This window comes from Myzus persicae, unplaced genomic scaffold (assembly GCF_001856785.1).
Source record: "Myzus persicae strain clone G006 unplaced genomic scaffold, MPER_G0061.0, whole genome shotgun sequence".
NCBI lineage: Eukaryota > Metazoa > Arthropoda > Insecta > Hemiptera > Aphididae > Myzus > Myzus persicae.
The window spans coordinates 1,051,505-1,068,080 of NW_019100802.1; the positions used below are offsets into that span (position 1 = coordinate 1,051,505).

The window sequence follows — 16,576 nt, forward strand, 5'->3', positions numbered from 1 at the left end:
TTGTTGCCCGTTAAAAATGCCAACTCTATATGAGACTCTATAATGCGAGCAGTATATTATGCCTGTATTGATACCTGTTATGGATTGCGGACCCCGCTTGATGAGTACTTTATATAAATAATATGTTTTATTTTTATTTTGATTGCGGACATGCCGATGAGCAGGGTATCCAGGGATTGTGATGTACAAGACCCACAAAATTGTACGCTGTGGTGGAACGGACCAGCGTGGTTGATGGACGAGCAGACGAGTTGGGAAACACTTCATCTAATGCACGAAGACGAGGATACAATATGCGAAGTGCGTAAGCAGTCAAACTCAGTGGGAATGGTTGCCGAAGTAACAAAAAATAATTATTTTGTTCAACTGTCTGAAAAATGTTCAAAATTAAGTCGTTTTCAGCGTGTGTTTACATACATATTAAGGTTTGTGCATAATATTTCAAGTAAATTAAGAGCAAAAGAAAGATACTCGGGTCCACTCAGCAATGACGAGATCCAAAAATCGGTAAAAATATTTATTAGGCTCTTACAAAATCAATTTTTTGGGGAAGCGCTTCAAAATAAAAAATTGCAGTCATTAAGCCCATTCTTGGATAAAGAAAATATATTTGCGTGTTTGCGGTCGCCTTGGTAACGCGACGGACCTAGTTCATGATCAGCGGTATCCTATTCTGATTCCAAACGCGTGCCATTTTGATACCCTAATTTTTAGAAACGAACATGAAATGTCCTTACATGTCGGGCCCCAAGCGATGTTAGCAAACGTGCGATTAAAATATAGGCCGATAAATGGGCGCCGAACCTCTCGGAAAGTCGCCCATAAATGTGTAATTTGTTTTAAAAATAAACCTAATTTCGTATAGCCAATCATGGGTATTTTACCCACACCAAGAGTAAACCGGCCACTACGATGTTTTGAAAATACGGGGGTTGGTTATGCTGGGCCAATACTGATGAAGTCACATGCTCGTAGAAACGCACCGTCGCAGAAAGCATTTATATGCATTTTTATATGTATCGCAAGTAAAGCTGTGCACATAGAACTAGTATGTGATCTCACCACTGATGGCTTTTGTAGCCGCCTTGCACCGGTTTATCTCAAGACGAGGAAAGTGCGGTACCATTTTTTCGGAGAATGGTACAAATTTTGTAGGTGCTAATAAGAAATTAAGTGATTTGTCTGCACTCCTTCTCTCAGAACAACACAAAAACCGCGTCCAAGACACATTGGCTTTACAAGAAATTAATTGGAAGTTTATACCACCATACGTTCCCCTCATTTTGGTGGCTTATGGGAGGCCGCCGTCGAGGCCGTAAAAAACACTTAAATCGTACCTACCATTGCAAATTCACGATTAACGTACGATGAACTATGTACAGTATTAACCCAAGTAGAATGTTGCTTAAACTCGCGTCCTTTAATTCCTTTATCCGAGGACCCTATATGGATTTGGACGTCCTTACTCCTGCCCATTTTCTAATAGGCGTAGCTCACTGCGGGCACTGCCTGAACGGGATGTAGGAGGTATGCCAATAAATAGATTATCTCGGTGGCAAAGAGTGCAGCAGCTTGTGCAACACGTTTGGACTCGATGGAGCAAGGAGTATTCGGGGCAGCTACAAGGCCGAAACAAATGGTCAAAATCTAGAGGGCCGTCCATTCAACCGGGCACGCTGGTATTAATAAAGGAAAATAATTTGCCCCCGCTAAAGTGGTTATTGGGCAGAGTCACAGAAGTTCATCCAGGACCTGACGGTGTCGTGAGAGTAGCCACGGTGTTCACAAATTCGGGTTTCAAAAGGCGTGCTGTTCGATTGCTATGTCCGTTACCCAGAGAAAATGATAGCGCACATGCCCCGTGCGAATGAGGTATTTGTATATAATTTGGTTTGTCATACATATCATTTAACGTAGGCAAATGTAATTCGCTATTTTTAAACATTATATAGGTCAGCCAGAATCAAATATAATATATCAATTTGCATTTATACATAATATATACCTATTTGTTCATTTAATGACCAACCATTGTTATCTTCATAATATTGTGTATTATTTGTCGTTGCTAATGACCTGTTTGGCAGCTATGATTTATTTTGAAGCCAAATTAATGGCATTATGATCATTTAAATAACTTTTTAATATTGTATAATTTTTTTTTTATATATATTTTTTGTTATACTTTGAAACTGTGTTTCAAGGTGGGTCTATGTTACGGCGGAAACGCCATATACCTAATATTGTTATCGATTAACGATAAACCAGTATCTATATTTTATGTCATTAGAAATTATGTTATGATTATACTATGTGTGTGATTCAGTCGGTGTTGTCGATGAGTTGTCGGCGACGCGCCGACGCACTCGCAAAAATAATATTAAATATACAGTCCATTAATATAATAAAATTTGTTGTTAAATTCATTTACCAGACAACGATTACAGTTCAACAATTAATTAATAATATAGGATGCAAGGTTGCAATTTAAGATAAGATACAATTAATAGTCTAACCGATGGACTGCACAATACATGATAGCATGATACATGATACATGATAACAAAAGGCAATTAAATTATAAAATATTAGATAGTGAATTAAATATGAAATGGCGAGACATTTATATAAGAATATTATTACAAAACGAAAATAGATCGATAATAACTGTTTAGTAGTTACCTACGTTAAGAGGACGTGATACCCGGCATGTGTTGTCTCCGTCTTACAAGTGAGTAACATAGCAAATTTTACGCTCAGCAGAACACGTGTAGCTCCGTTAGTTTAAAAATTAGTGCGAATTGACCTCTAATAAAATCTAAAGGTAAGATTATTATCTAGGCAACCTCATAGGCTTTTTATTATATTTATATTTTAACGCGAGTTATAAGTATTTTAAGATGTATGAAAAATTTACAATTTTAAAATACTCATAACTCGCATAACTTAGATTTTATAAGAGGTCAATTCGCACTAATTTTTAAACTAACGGAGCTACACGTGTTCTGCTGAGCGTAAAATTTTCTATGTTACGCACTTGTAAGACGGAGACAACACATGCAGGTATCACGTCCTCTTAAATCAAATATATATACCATAAATACGGAGTTATGTTGATTTAGCAAGGAAAGAATTAAGAGTAGTTGTGAGAAGAGAGATAAGAGGGCTGATAATGGAATTAAGATTGGAAATGAAATTATATAGGACATTGGCAATATTGGTGAATGGAAGTTTTTCTTCGTTTTTCGTTGATTCAGCAAATGATTTGTTTTTGGGCGGAGGTTGAGTGATCGGGACCTCGACTGTCGGGGCACCCGGAAATACTTTTATTTTCGAATCGTCGTTGTTGATTGTTTTGGAAATGAGTTTTCTGGCGACAGGGCAGCCCTTATAGTTTGCCGTATGGTTTCAGGAGCGTAAGGCATATTTCGCGGGCAGTTCACTGGACTTTGCGCAATCCACAGTGAGATGAGTCTCACTACATTTGACACAGCGAGGGAAGTGTCTGCAGTACGATTTGGTGTGACCGTACATTTTTCAGACTTATATTGAAAAAGTTACATGCAAGACATCGAAGCTTCTCGGATTTGTTAAAAGAATGTCGGCGGAATTAAAATTGTCCTGTTCTCATAAGACTTTCTCTTTTATTTGGTCTGTGTAGGAGTATGGTGTAATTATTTGGGAACCATGCACACTTGATAGTAGTTGACGAATTGAAAGAGTGCAGAATACATTTTTGAAATTTGCGGCTTTCGCATTAGGCATTGAGTGCGCACTTCATGTGTATGAAGTATGAACCAGTGTTGCAACGTCTCCGTTTGTCTGCCCTGTTGGCTATGTGATAGGAGAAAACAGGCCAATCTAAAGGCTTTCTTTCTAAAATTATTAATGATAAAGTTGACGTCTCTGTCCTACTATCTAGTGTTAATTCCAGAGTTCCAACTTATTGTTCCGGATACTCTTACTCTTTCCGCATTCCTTTTAGCCGCTGTAATTACTTAACTAACCGTTTAAAGTACAAATTTTCACAACATTTGATATTCATTCAATTTCTTATTACGAAACATTTTTTCTAATTATTGTGATTATAAAATGAATAACCGTAGATACTTGAAATGTACCCAAAATATTTTTTTTATTTTCCTTACTATTGATTGAATATTCAAAATATTTTTACTTATTTTGAGCTGTTTACTGATTTTTCAGTTATACATTTTTTTATTTTTTATTTTTGTATAAATGTCAATAAAACTTATTTGTTGGGTAAAAAGCACCTTTAGTTCGAATGTTAGCATAATTTATTAAATCGAAAATTTATAAAATGTAAAATTTTTATAGCTAAGGATTGAAAATTTAAAACAACGTTTAAAAAAAATATTTAGAAATGTGTGCCCAAGTTTTTAGATCTCAATTGTGTTAATAAATATGACTTCAGCTCATGTGAATTTAGATTTGCATATAATGCCATGTAATGCCACATAATCCATGCCTTAAATTTTTTACAGAGAAAACAAAATATTTAATATTAATTCTATAATTATACAATAATTATTTTTAAATTATTATTATGATTGATATATTTAATAAAAATAAAAATAAATTAACTTTCTTTTTATGCATACTTAAATCTACAATATTAAAGGAAGCTAAAAACTAACAGCTCGGACGTTTGGTTTTTGTAGTTTGTCATTAAATTACCGATTAAGGTGTATAAAAAAATATAAAATTACATAAAACGATAGTTACAAAAAAAATATATATAGCTCTGGTAAATTCAATTTATACTGTTCATTAAACTTTTAATATTTAATAAATTAACTGCCGACTACTCTTAAACTAGTGAACCAAAATTGATAATTTTAGTATCTATCAAATTTTTCACAAACAAAGCTCTACTAGTACCCACTGAAAATGTTGTGACCATTAAAAAAAAAGTTAATTTTTCTGATGGTACAACTGCGTGATTTAAAACTTTTAAATTATAATAAGCAATTTCCAGTTGAAAATAAAAAAAACTTATTTTTTAGTTTTCTTGAGAATCCATAATCATTAAAAAAAAAACATTCTCACCTAAGACACCCTGTATACTAGCGTATAGATATGCTGTGAATTCCCGAAATCACTGAGTATGAAGAATAAAATGTCTAACAAAATGGTATCTATTTTGATTACAGTTTAACAATTTCTATTACTAAACAAAATTTAGCAACATAAAGATAATAAGTCAGTTCGTGTGTTCAGCTTATCCGTGTCAGTCGTTCTAATAAGAGTTAGACACTTTCTCGATAACATTGGTATTTGGTACATACAACAAAAATCATATTACGTTATGTTCAAACATGTATGACTAACTATATAAAATTTAAAGTCAATATTCTATTGCATTTTTGATTGTTCACTGAACGTACAACGTAAATTGTTATTAACTTACGACACCAATTATATGCTCTGCACTGTCTATTTCTGCGTCGTAGATATCACAGGTATTTGGTATATAGACTTTAAATTATTTTAAAACATTTTCTGTATCATTATTTTCGTATTATAATATAATGGTTAGAATATATAATAAGAATAAAACTAAAAAAATATTAAAAGGCAGCTACAGTAAAAGCTGGATGGTTTTATTAAACAACGATCAAATCTTAATCTAGAAATTGGTAGTCAATTTTTTTACAGCTGAAATAATATGATTTTTAAAATATAAAAATAATCGTTCAATGTGAATATGTATGAGAGTTACATTTTATACTTAAAGTTATTAAATCATTTCGTCAGGATGAGCTCATCAGCATATTTCCAAGTCGATGAAGACACGAAGTTCGGACAATCACAAGCACTGCCCCAGGTACCTTAAAATTAAAACTAATTTCATTATATTTGTGATTTGCTGGCACTCGCTATATATTTCTAAGAGTTCTGAATAAATTTAAAGCAACAATTCAATAAATAGAGAAGACTATACTTTTATTTAATTCAAATTTTTATTTAGAAACTATCTTTTGTTGACCTGTGCAACAGCCAGTTACATATTTTTATCATTATATTAGGAGATACAGTTGTGCAACTATTTTTTAGTCTACAATAGCTTACAGGCCATCCGTTAAAACAAAATATTTGTCTATGGTTTTGGTACCGTAGGTTTAAGGGTAACCTTGAGGGGCGGTGAGGAGTTCCAGAGGGGGTTCTTTAAGTAAGTTTTATTACCGAAAACATCAGGTACGTCATACTAGCCCATCACATTTCTAAATGAAACAGTACCACAGTACGTTTACGTAATATTAGCTTGATTAGAGGATATACGTTTTCACGAATTTACCCTTATTAACTTCACAGTGCAATGATAATGATAATTTTTAAAACGGGCTAACAAATTTGTTAGAGATTGTTGGACAACTTTCAAAGTTTGATAGACTTTATTTTCGAAGTTAGAAATTTTTAACTACATCTCTCAATATTATTATTTTAATTATTAAAGAATGTTAGAAAAGGATGATATGAAGTTGTATTGGTTGGAAATCTATAAAATAGTTCAATAATTTCAATATGTTTGAACCACGTCAATACGTTACACACTTAGTTCACTGTTTCAATGACATTATATAACACAGAATTAAGTTTAGTACCTTTGATAAAAAGCATTCTTATTAAGATTACTTAGATTAAACAGTTAGAGCAATGATATTTTTTTAGACACTATCCAGATAACAATGTCAAGTCTTTTTAAAATAAGTGTCCTTATGTAGGTAGTAGGTACTAAATATAGGGATTAGTAGCCGCCAATCTCGGTGACGATGCCCGAAGGGTGAGGATTTACGAGATAAAGATTTTTTTATAAAAAATCACCAATATTTGAAACCAAAATAGATCCAAAAATTAAACACAAAATACATGGTTATAGTTGGAAATAGAAGGTTGTTACATTTTATGCACACGGTATGCGGTGTGTACACTCGGTATACGAAGTACGGTAATATAATATAATAATTAGAGATAGCGGAGAAAAAGTTAAAAATTTCAAACTTCGAAAATAAAGTCTAACTAACTTTGAAAGTTGTCCAACAATCTCAAACAACTCACCAACAAATTTGTAGGACTGTTTTAAAAGTTGTTTGTTATCATTGCACTGCTAAGTTCAGAAGGGTCACAAATTTTACATTTTTAGTTTTTGTGAATCACTTTAATCTTAGATTTTTAAATCGTAAATATAAGAAAATGAAATAATAATGTTAATAGTCTATCGAGACAATTAAATGTATTATGTATGTTATTTATTGGATATTAGGTAGCGTATGGAGAATAAAAATGTATCATTACCAATACTTTATCGTTACTAAATATAATTTTTTTTTACCAATATTTCTATTTATATTGAGTATTATGTTCGCTCATATGACCTATGACATCAGTTTTACAAGACAACACTTGCCAACAACTGTCGAAGATTTATATTTGAAAATATCAAATACCATCTGATTGGCCAGAGCTATAATGAAACACAAAATACAACGAATATACCTACCTGTCTAAATTGTATTTTACTTTCATTTAAATTGGCTTTTAATTTATCTGGACATTTTATAAAGCTCTATAATATGCAATATAGCATTGAATCAAATTTTTTAAGGCATTTTTCTTGTTTTTTTTTTTGCAATTATAAATAAATGCCCCATCTAAAACTGAATCGAACGTTTATTTTTCCAATTGATAACCGTATCCAAGTCTAGTCCGCAAGTATTTAATCAATACCTAATTAATATTACCTAATATGTTATACATAATAATAAAATATAATATACTATTTATGGGTTAAGGTGGTGGACAGTTTTTAAGGAGTTGGAAATAAGTAATTTTCAAATTGCTTATAATATGCGGGTCTTGTAAATGTGTGCGTAGTAAGTGTTGATTAGTGTGTGTGACTGTGTGTAAAAGACTTAAGAATTAAGAAATAGCTGGCTATATATTTCCGCACACGCATGTACACGTCATCTACTCGGGTCGCTGTAAATTGCGTCCCATTTTTATTTTTTTTATGTAAATTGCGGACCGGGTATATTTTATATATACGTAAATTGCGGCCTGGGTATAATTCGGAACTTATAACCGGGAGCCGGAAGTTATTCAAAATATTTTTTATTCATATAGGTAGGTAAATTACGTCCTATATTAGTACGTGATTTATAAATTAAAATTAATTTTAAATTTAATCCCGCGTCTAAGTTTTTTTTTGCAAAGTCAATATTTTCCTTCTTATTTTTCAGACTTAGGACTGGCAATATAATTGTATAAATATTGGTATGATTAAAAATATTGGTTTTGCTGTTTTTTTTTTGTTTACAATTAAAAAATGTATTATTAGCAATTAGTAATAATGTGTCGGTAAAAACGTGTATGATTCAAATATGTATTATTAAAAATGTGTAATTAAGAAACTGGTAAAAATTTAAAGACAATAATTCACGCACATATTCTAACCTAGACATTATTTTTGCACATTTTGTCATGTATAAATATTTCTTTTTCAGACATTTTTTTGTTTTTTGTTCCTTGACTTCTCAATGTAATGTACGTATCACATTGCATGTTTGTTAAAACGTCAATGAAATTGAACATGTTTGGGTGTGATGAACTGAATGAACTGTTTAATTTTTTGTGAAATGATTCACAATTATTTGTTGTGCGCATCGTTGAGGAAATCTGTGGTAGAAACTCTGCGTCGTTGGTTAAATATGTTTCTAATATGTAGTCAATAAATTGTACAATCCTATTATCTCGTGGTTGCAATGTCATTACATCATACGCAAAACAATCTTCAACCATATCATATCTTAAAAAAGGAAGCCCAAAAAATAATTTTAGAAAAATACTTTTTTTTTTTTTTTTTTATTAAAAGAATAATTACAATCTATACATAATTTTGTACATTAAATAATTTTGTTGAGAGAAATATCGGTGAATATAACGGAGTGGGAAGGTACTCAGTAGTACCACCCGACAGATCAAGCAAGGATATCTCTAGGCCAAGATCGTTTCAATCTTCTTCTAGGATTATCGGGAATTGTACAAGAAGACAGACGTTTGATTAATGGATTAGTATGGTGATTTAGCTTTGAATGGAATGAGAGGAAGTGGGATTTGGTTAGCTGAGAAAGTGTGGGAACGTTTAAGTCTTTGTGAAGGTTGGCGTTTTTTATATACCAAGGGGCAGAGACGATTTGACGGAGACATATTGATTGGAAGGCTTGTATAGTTCGCAGGTTTGAGGGTTTCGCGGAGCCCCATATCTGGATGCCGTATGCCCATACAGGTCTTAAAATAGCTTTGTAGATTAACAATTTATTGCTGATGTTTAGTTTGGAGCGGAGAAGTGGACGGAGCAAGTGAAGTCTAGAGTTTACAGATTTCCTTTTGTTTTTGAGGTGTTGAGCCCAGGTGAGTCGCTTATCAAACGTTAGGCCCAGGTATTTGACTACAGGGGTTGTTGGAATTAAGTTATTATTAGAAAAATACTTATATCAGTATTATTGTCTTTGTAATCATTACTTAACCCCAGCTGCTGTATTTTCCTGCACCAACTTTGACCAAGGTGAAATCTACACCCTTTTACTCCAACAGAAGGCCAAATATGTCTTGCAGCATTGTGAATAGCGTTTTCAAAATCGGCATACAATCGAATAGGACTGCATTTTAGGTTGTTTTTTTTTGCACTCTATAACTAAATGTTGAAATGCCTGTAAATAGCATTGTGTTGTCTTCGAAGGTAGTAAAATATAAACGAGTGGGACATAACACTGATTTATTGTACAATGAACGGTAAATAGTTGATGGCATAATTTCGGACAGCTTTTGAATGTACCATTTACAAATGTAGTATCCGAATCGCATTGCACTTTTAAATTGCTTAATGTAGAGAAGCCTATTTGTTTCTTTACTATTAAGTAACAAAAAATTTTAATTTTGATTTGTTTTGAATTCCTTGTTGTAAACAATTTTGTGTAATTCCATAAAAGTGGTTGGTAATTTTGGTAGGACAGAAGCTCGAGCATTGTGTACATTTCGTTTGATCAACATTACATCTTGATTAGTTAAAGATTCGACGTCAGCATTTCTTAATTCAGAATGAATAATTTTAGATGGCCTGGTAAACATATCGTCGACGGCTTTTATTTTTAAATTGTTACTAAGTTTCTGTCGATTTATGATTTGTTCCGAAATTTTAAAATGACTGTGATCTTTATAACTATCTATGCACACACTATTATGATTAAATTTCAAAAAACACTTTTAACTGAGCAACACTACCAACGTTGAATATCATTTTTCAGCATTTTTTTAAATCAAAATTTGAAACCATCAACTACTTTTAAAGTTTTATTCCTTTCGCTTTTCATAAAGTCCATTTTTAATAAATCGAAAAAAAAATGTTAAATTTAGATCAAAGAGTAAAACCTCGTGCGTAAGATCGTCGGTCAAATGCACACTGGCTGCTAGTAATATTATATTAGTGAACATATTATTATCTACATCGATTAAAGATTATCAATACTTATGTTTAAATTGTGCAGCCGACCGGAAATCGGAATATCCCAGGCCGCAATTCACGTAGGTATATATCAAATATACCCAGGCCGCAATTTACGTTTATATAAAATATACACGGACCGCAATTTACATAGTATATGACTATGACCTTTTTTGGGGGACGCAATTAACCGACTCCGATGTACTCGACGTTGCAATTGTGAACGGTAAACAATTTATGATCATTTGTATGCACTTTTTGTCCATCCTACCGATCGACCTAATAATGCTATAATATTTTAGTAAGCTCATTCGAACTCGTCATAATGTCTACTTGAGATCGGTCAGTCCACATATTAAGATTTCTGAATTAAATTCTGAATAATCAACTTTTGAAAATTCCAAAAATTTCAAAATATTCAAACTAATTTCACTGTTATCGGGGGGTGACATTGGGAAAAGTGAACTGACCGATCTCAAGTAGACAAATTCAAATCAGTTAGGTTAGGTATTAACGTATTATTAGGTCGATAAGTATGATGGACAAAAGATTGTGTTTTGGCTAAAGTAACTGTCCATCCAATTAAGAAATATAAAACTGTCTATTTAAAAATGTAAACGTTCACTAGGATTATTACTATAGGTATAATTTTGTGCGGTCAATGTTAAGTTCTTAATTCATAAAGTAAATTTTTTTACTTTAGGTAAACTACTTTAGGTACTTTAGATACCTACCTACCAATATTTAAGTTTTTAAATGTTGTGATAACAAAATGGCCAAGGGCTGATCAAATTATAGATTTATTTTTTTTTGTTTTTAAATAGTTTTGTAAATACTACAAAGTACAAATATGTCGTAATAATATATTGTAATTTATAATAATATGAAGGTGGCTTGGCGTGGCGCGTTGGCTGTTATCAGTCACGGAATGCCAGTAAGTACCGGCCACATCTACTATAGCTCCCGGATGGGTGACCACCCGGGTTCGTAGTAGTTAAAACCTTGCCACACATACACGGGTTTGCTACCTATAGGTTATACCGTAACAACCGTAACAATCGTAAAAACAAACCTACTGTACCAACCTTACCCCTACCACAGTTCATAACCCCTACAACAGCTTATGGTCTTAGTCGCTGTGCTTAAGTTCAATAAAAAAAAAATAATAGTATGAAGGAATATCAGTTGATTTTCCGATTACCATCTGTCCAACACAAATACTATAATAATATTTAAGTAATTAACGATGTACATGTTATATAATATTATAAAAGTATGTCAGTATGACAGTATAGTATACAAATCGGTAAAATACGATTGAGAACGTTATTTTTGGTAACACGATTGAGAACGCTCGATATGTCTTTTTTTTTTTCCAACGTTGCCAAATGTTATCGAAAGATAATTTGAGCACGATAATTGGCTATCGAACGATAAAGAACGTTATACCTTTTGGGCTGAACGATTGATGCGGTTGATATTTAATATTTATCGGACATTTATCGGATCTTATTTATAACTTAGATACCAGATATACGAGAGAATGACTTCGTCGCACTAGTCCTCGCATAAACGTAAGGTTAGGTTATGCTGGATTACGCTATCCCGCTATAACTAATACATAGGCACCTAACTCATTTTTCATTACATTTTTTATACATAGGTATAATATTTTTACTTTTTTTTTTTACATATTTATTACATATTTTTATAATACTACATTTTTTAAAAAATTTTAAATATATTTATATTACATAAGACTTTTTTCTAGAATATTTGTTAAATAATAAATAATAAATGATATGGCAACGTTGCACGTAAATTCGTTCTCAATCGTATTCTTTTATGGGTTTTTTTAGGGTCAGTGGTAAGTTCTTTGTTATTTTTAAGTGTTCTCAATCGTTCGGCCAAAAAGGTATAACGTTCTCAATCGTTCGATAGCCATACAAATGTGCCTATACATTCCTATAATCATTGAATTATTTTTAATAATACCGTTATGATAACTGATGAGAAACTGTTGTGCACTGACGACTGTAATTTCTATATATATAAATAATGCTAACATTTTGTGTTGACTCGTCTCACCTAGACATCGACTAAGTGATAATATTCCAAAATTGCTTCACCCAAATCATATAGTCAGTATTGACAGTATTTACTATTTAATTAATATTGTTATTGAATATTTGTTTATTTGGTAATTTGTATCATTATTCATTCCAATCATTCCATTATAGTATAATCAGTATGCAACGGTGTTCTAAATTTTGTTATTGAAAATATTTTATTCTAATATACTACTAAACTAGTCAAGATGTAATGAAAAAAATATAAATAAAAGATAATAAAATAGAGAATATAATAAAATATTTAATATTTTGTAATATGGTATGAAATATGCCTACTGATTACTATGTGTGTAGGTAGGAGATAGTTGTCGAGTGATGCGAGAACATTTTTTTGAGTTGGAACATTATAGCATCTCACCCCCCTTTATTATTTCGTTCGGAACGGCCCTGGTTTGATAGTTCCTATATTCTACTATTTCTGTGGCGTTCGGACGTTCTTGAGTCATTATTGCTACATATAGCGTACCTATACTGACTTCAAAAAAAAAAAAAATCATAATTATTTCCTTCGCATATTCTATAAAAAATAATAATAACATATGAATGATTATGATTGCTTGGCTTGGTTATTAAAGTTCTCAAAAGTACAGTTATTGTCCGAAAAATGTTAAGCTTAAATTTAATACTGCATAATATAAACTACATATGATACCTATGATAATTTGTAGGCATATATTTTTTGTAGAATTAATAAATGTGTAATGTTGTTCACTGTTTGATAACAATTAATAATTTATTTTATTTTAGATCCAATAATAAAAATTCTGTCTTAAACTCAATTCAAATGGATAACGGTAGACATTTAATTAGCATCAACAGTGACTATCAAAGTTGTGTAACGCCATTTGATATTGTTTTAAATGATTTGGAGTATGAAAATATGTATGATCCGTTGCGTGAACAATCTCATCAGCCATACAATGCTACACATACGACTAGAATTAATATTTCCACTCGAGCCACAATTGTACCGTTTAGTTCTGGTTTGAGTGACGAGGAGCTTAATACGTAATATAGTGTAACCTCATCTTCAAGACCTCTTATGGATGACCCACTGCCTCCGCATGACGAGTACATGGCAAGACCACGTCCAAACACCTCATATCATTAATTTATCAGTAACTTAGGAAGACATTAAATTTATATTCATTTACACCGATGATATAATAAGAACTGAACAAGATTTGTAAATTATACAACATTATCTGAATCCTAAGTTGTATGCACTGAGATTTTGAAATTGTTTGTTTGGAAAAGAACACATATTACACAATAATACTAAATAATACTTTTTTTTTTTTTTTGGTTTGCATAAAAATCTATAAACGCCTATTAGACTCATCAATAGCAGTAGTGATATTGCTGTCAATTATTGTTTTTATGCGCAGTGTTTCACAGAGAAGCATATTGTGTATTACTGACATTTATTTATAATTACAAACAACTTTAAAATTAATTATTGTGAACCATCTAAGTATTAGATTTGTAAATGAAAGAAAAGCTTACAAGAGTTAAAATAGGTATTCAAACCCATAATTTATGTTTTGTTTTTCAATTAGGTAGGTAACCAGAAGACAATTACCAAAGTCGATGGGTAGAAAAATATACAAGTGAACTGATTGAAATGGATAGTACACTAATCCAAGCATGTATATTTTTTATGTTTATGTATTATATCCTAATATTAATTGTATATTGGTGCTGCAGTCAAATATTCTGTAGAAGAGGTATGAAAATATTTTTATTTTATAGTTACTATTATACCTATACTTATTATGTTAATATCCAGATACATATTCGGAATTATTCCCTAACCTGAGAGTACCCATGTGGAAAGTTTCAAATTCAATCTCAAATACGTGTAAATATTGCTGTATCTATTACATGTCTGAGAATATACAAAATATTTGGGAAGTACAACGGGTAGAGCTATAGCTTCAAATGGAAGTTTTTATTCGAATCTCGAATGGGGTGTATACATTTAGGAAGTACTCAAAATGAAACTCTGATTTTCACTCAATTCATATTAATCCCAAACAAGTACAATTGAGAATAATGTACCTATTTCCTGCATTTTAATATTTTTTTGTGGCATTCTAAAATGATTTTGCTGCTTATAGTCTATACTCCATATAGTACCTACAGAAAACAAAACAACTTATGATAATATATTTTTTTAAATTATATATAATTAAAACATAAGATTGACATATTATGTAGTTAATAAAGTGTTAAAAATATGTAGTTATTGTCCGAAATTGTTATTGTTTAAACATTTTATCAAAAAAACTGCAGGATAGCAATGTTATAATTCGAGTCTATAATACATTATATTATGTGCCAATAGCAATAATGTAATTAATTATTTTTCTATGTTTATTAATAACTGATAACTAATTTTGTTATAGAACCTGTGATATCGGATGCGATTCAATTGGATAACGTTAGACATTTAACTAGAATCAACAGCGACCTACAACGTTGTTTAGTTCCAATAAATGTTTTAAATAGTATGGGGTATGAAAATATTACGAATAATCCGTTGCTTGAGCAAACGTATCAACAATCTAATGCCGCACACAATTTTAGAACAAACATTCCAACTGCACGATCCACGATTGTGCCATTGAGTTCTGAATTAAATTATTTGGAGCTCGATGCATCTGATGTAACCTCACCTTCAAGACCTCTCATGGATGACCCACCGCCTTCATACGACGAATGCACGAAGAATTCGTCCACATATTATTAATTTACCAGCAAATTAAGAAGACATTAATTTGTATCCACCTATTATACCGATGATATAATAAGAAATAAACAACATTATTAAAACCTGATATTTTACGTTTTGAAGTTTTGTTATTTATTTTTTGGACAATGATACATTTTTGGTACCTTTTGGCCTATTACACAAACACTAAATGATTATACTGAATCGCACTAACCATTTGTTGTACAATTTTTTACCTGTTAAAATGTTGAAACAAAAAGTAAATGTTAAAGACGAAAACTTTGTTTAAAATTGAAATCATAAATAATTTGATCGACAGGCATATTTATAAACAATTTACGTACATGTACGTAGTGCGTTGGGTACTATAAAACAGTTATGCAAATACGTCTGGATATTGAGCCTTTAAAACTCAGATTAAAATTATTAATAAATTAAGCTACTTTTTCACTGTTATTTTTTAAACGACAACTAAATTTCACATTCTCTATAGCAGCATATTTTGTAGAAAATGTTAGTGTGATTGTTGTAGGTAGGTACCAAGTTTAGTATTATAACTATGGAACTAGGGTGTATATGAATTATGCAATAATAAATATTAAAATATGAAAAAAAAAAATTTTTAATTCTACCAATTTTTTAATATTTTGTACCTGTTTAAAACGTAATTTACCATCAGTTTTGAAAATTTTGTTAGACAACTCTTCAACTTTGGCACTTCTTTGAATTTATTTATATATTTATATACATGTTATACTAAATGTCAATTTATATAATCAATTTTTATTAAAATTTGCAAAAGTAAAATTGTTCTATTCAATTCGGCGTGAGTTAAATCGTGTCCATAACTGACAACTAGTGTATTTAGGATAATGGAAAAACATGCTAGTACATGGTAGTTGTAACTTAGTATTATCCAAAGTATTCAAAGTCTCCATTTGCCAAATGGAGTACTCTATGCTAACATCGGTTTCAATTAAAATGTTGACTATACACATTGTCTTAAGTTTGAATGCCTCTAACTAATTAATTAATTATGTGATCTAAATTCAATTTGTATACATATAAATAATATCAGAATTAACAATGAAACGACAAATTCATGAAACAAATCAGTTGCATCCGCCATCTAGGAATTTCAACTAAGTACTAACAATAGTAATCTGAATGTTTAAAATAGTCAATAGC

General features: G+C 31.2%; 1 protein-coding gene across 9 annotated transcripts; it reads left to right on the forward strand.

The window, feature by feature from the left end:
- Positions 1-5,231: 5,231 nt before the first annotated feature.
- On the forward strand, positions 5,232-15,510 carry LOC111043154. 9 transcript variants are annotated; one of them, XM_022328023.1, is made up of 4 exons: positions 5,232-5,483; positions 5,779-5,848; positions 13,402-14,381; positions 15,063-15,510. In XM_022328023.1, exons 3-4 carry the CDS (start codon positions 14,279-14,281, stop codon positions 15,404-15,406), a joined length of 447 nt encoding a protein of 148 aa, XP_022183715.1. In that variant the 5' UTR covers positions 5,232-5,483; positions 5,779-5,848; positions 13,402-14,278; the 3' UTR covers positions 15,407-15,510. The 9 variants fall into 9 exon arrangements, with proteins under 9 accessions (XP_022183715.1, XP_022183719.1, XP_022183721.1 ...); XM_022328027.1 differs by having other exon boundaries at positions 14,214-14,381; XM_022328029.1 differs by lacking the exon at positions 5,779-5,848 and having other exon boundaries at positions 13,402-13,484; positions 14,214-14,381.
- Positions 15,511-16,576: the final 1,066 nt, after the last annotated feature.

What these genes read in the sequence shown, in the direction of transcription:
- LOC111043154 (XM_022328023.1), top strand. Translation starts at nt 14,279, where the DNA reads ATGGATAGTACACTAATCCAAGCATGTATATTTTTTATGTTTATGTAT. An exon ending in TCAAATATTCTGTAGAAGAG is followed by an intron (nt 14,382 to 15,062) that starts GTATGAAAATAT and finishes ATTTTGTTATAG; the next exon opens with AACCTGTGATATCGGATGCG.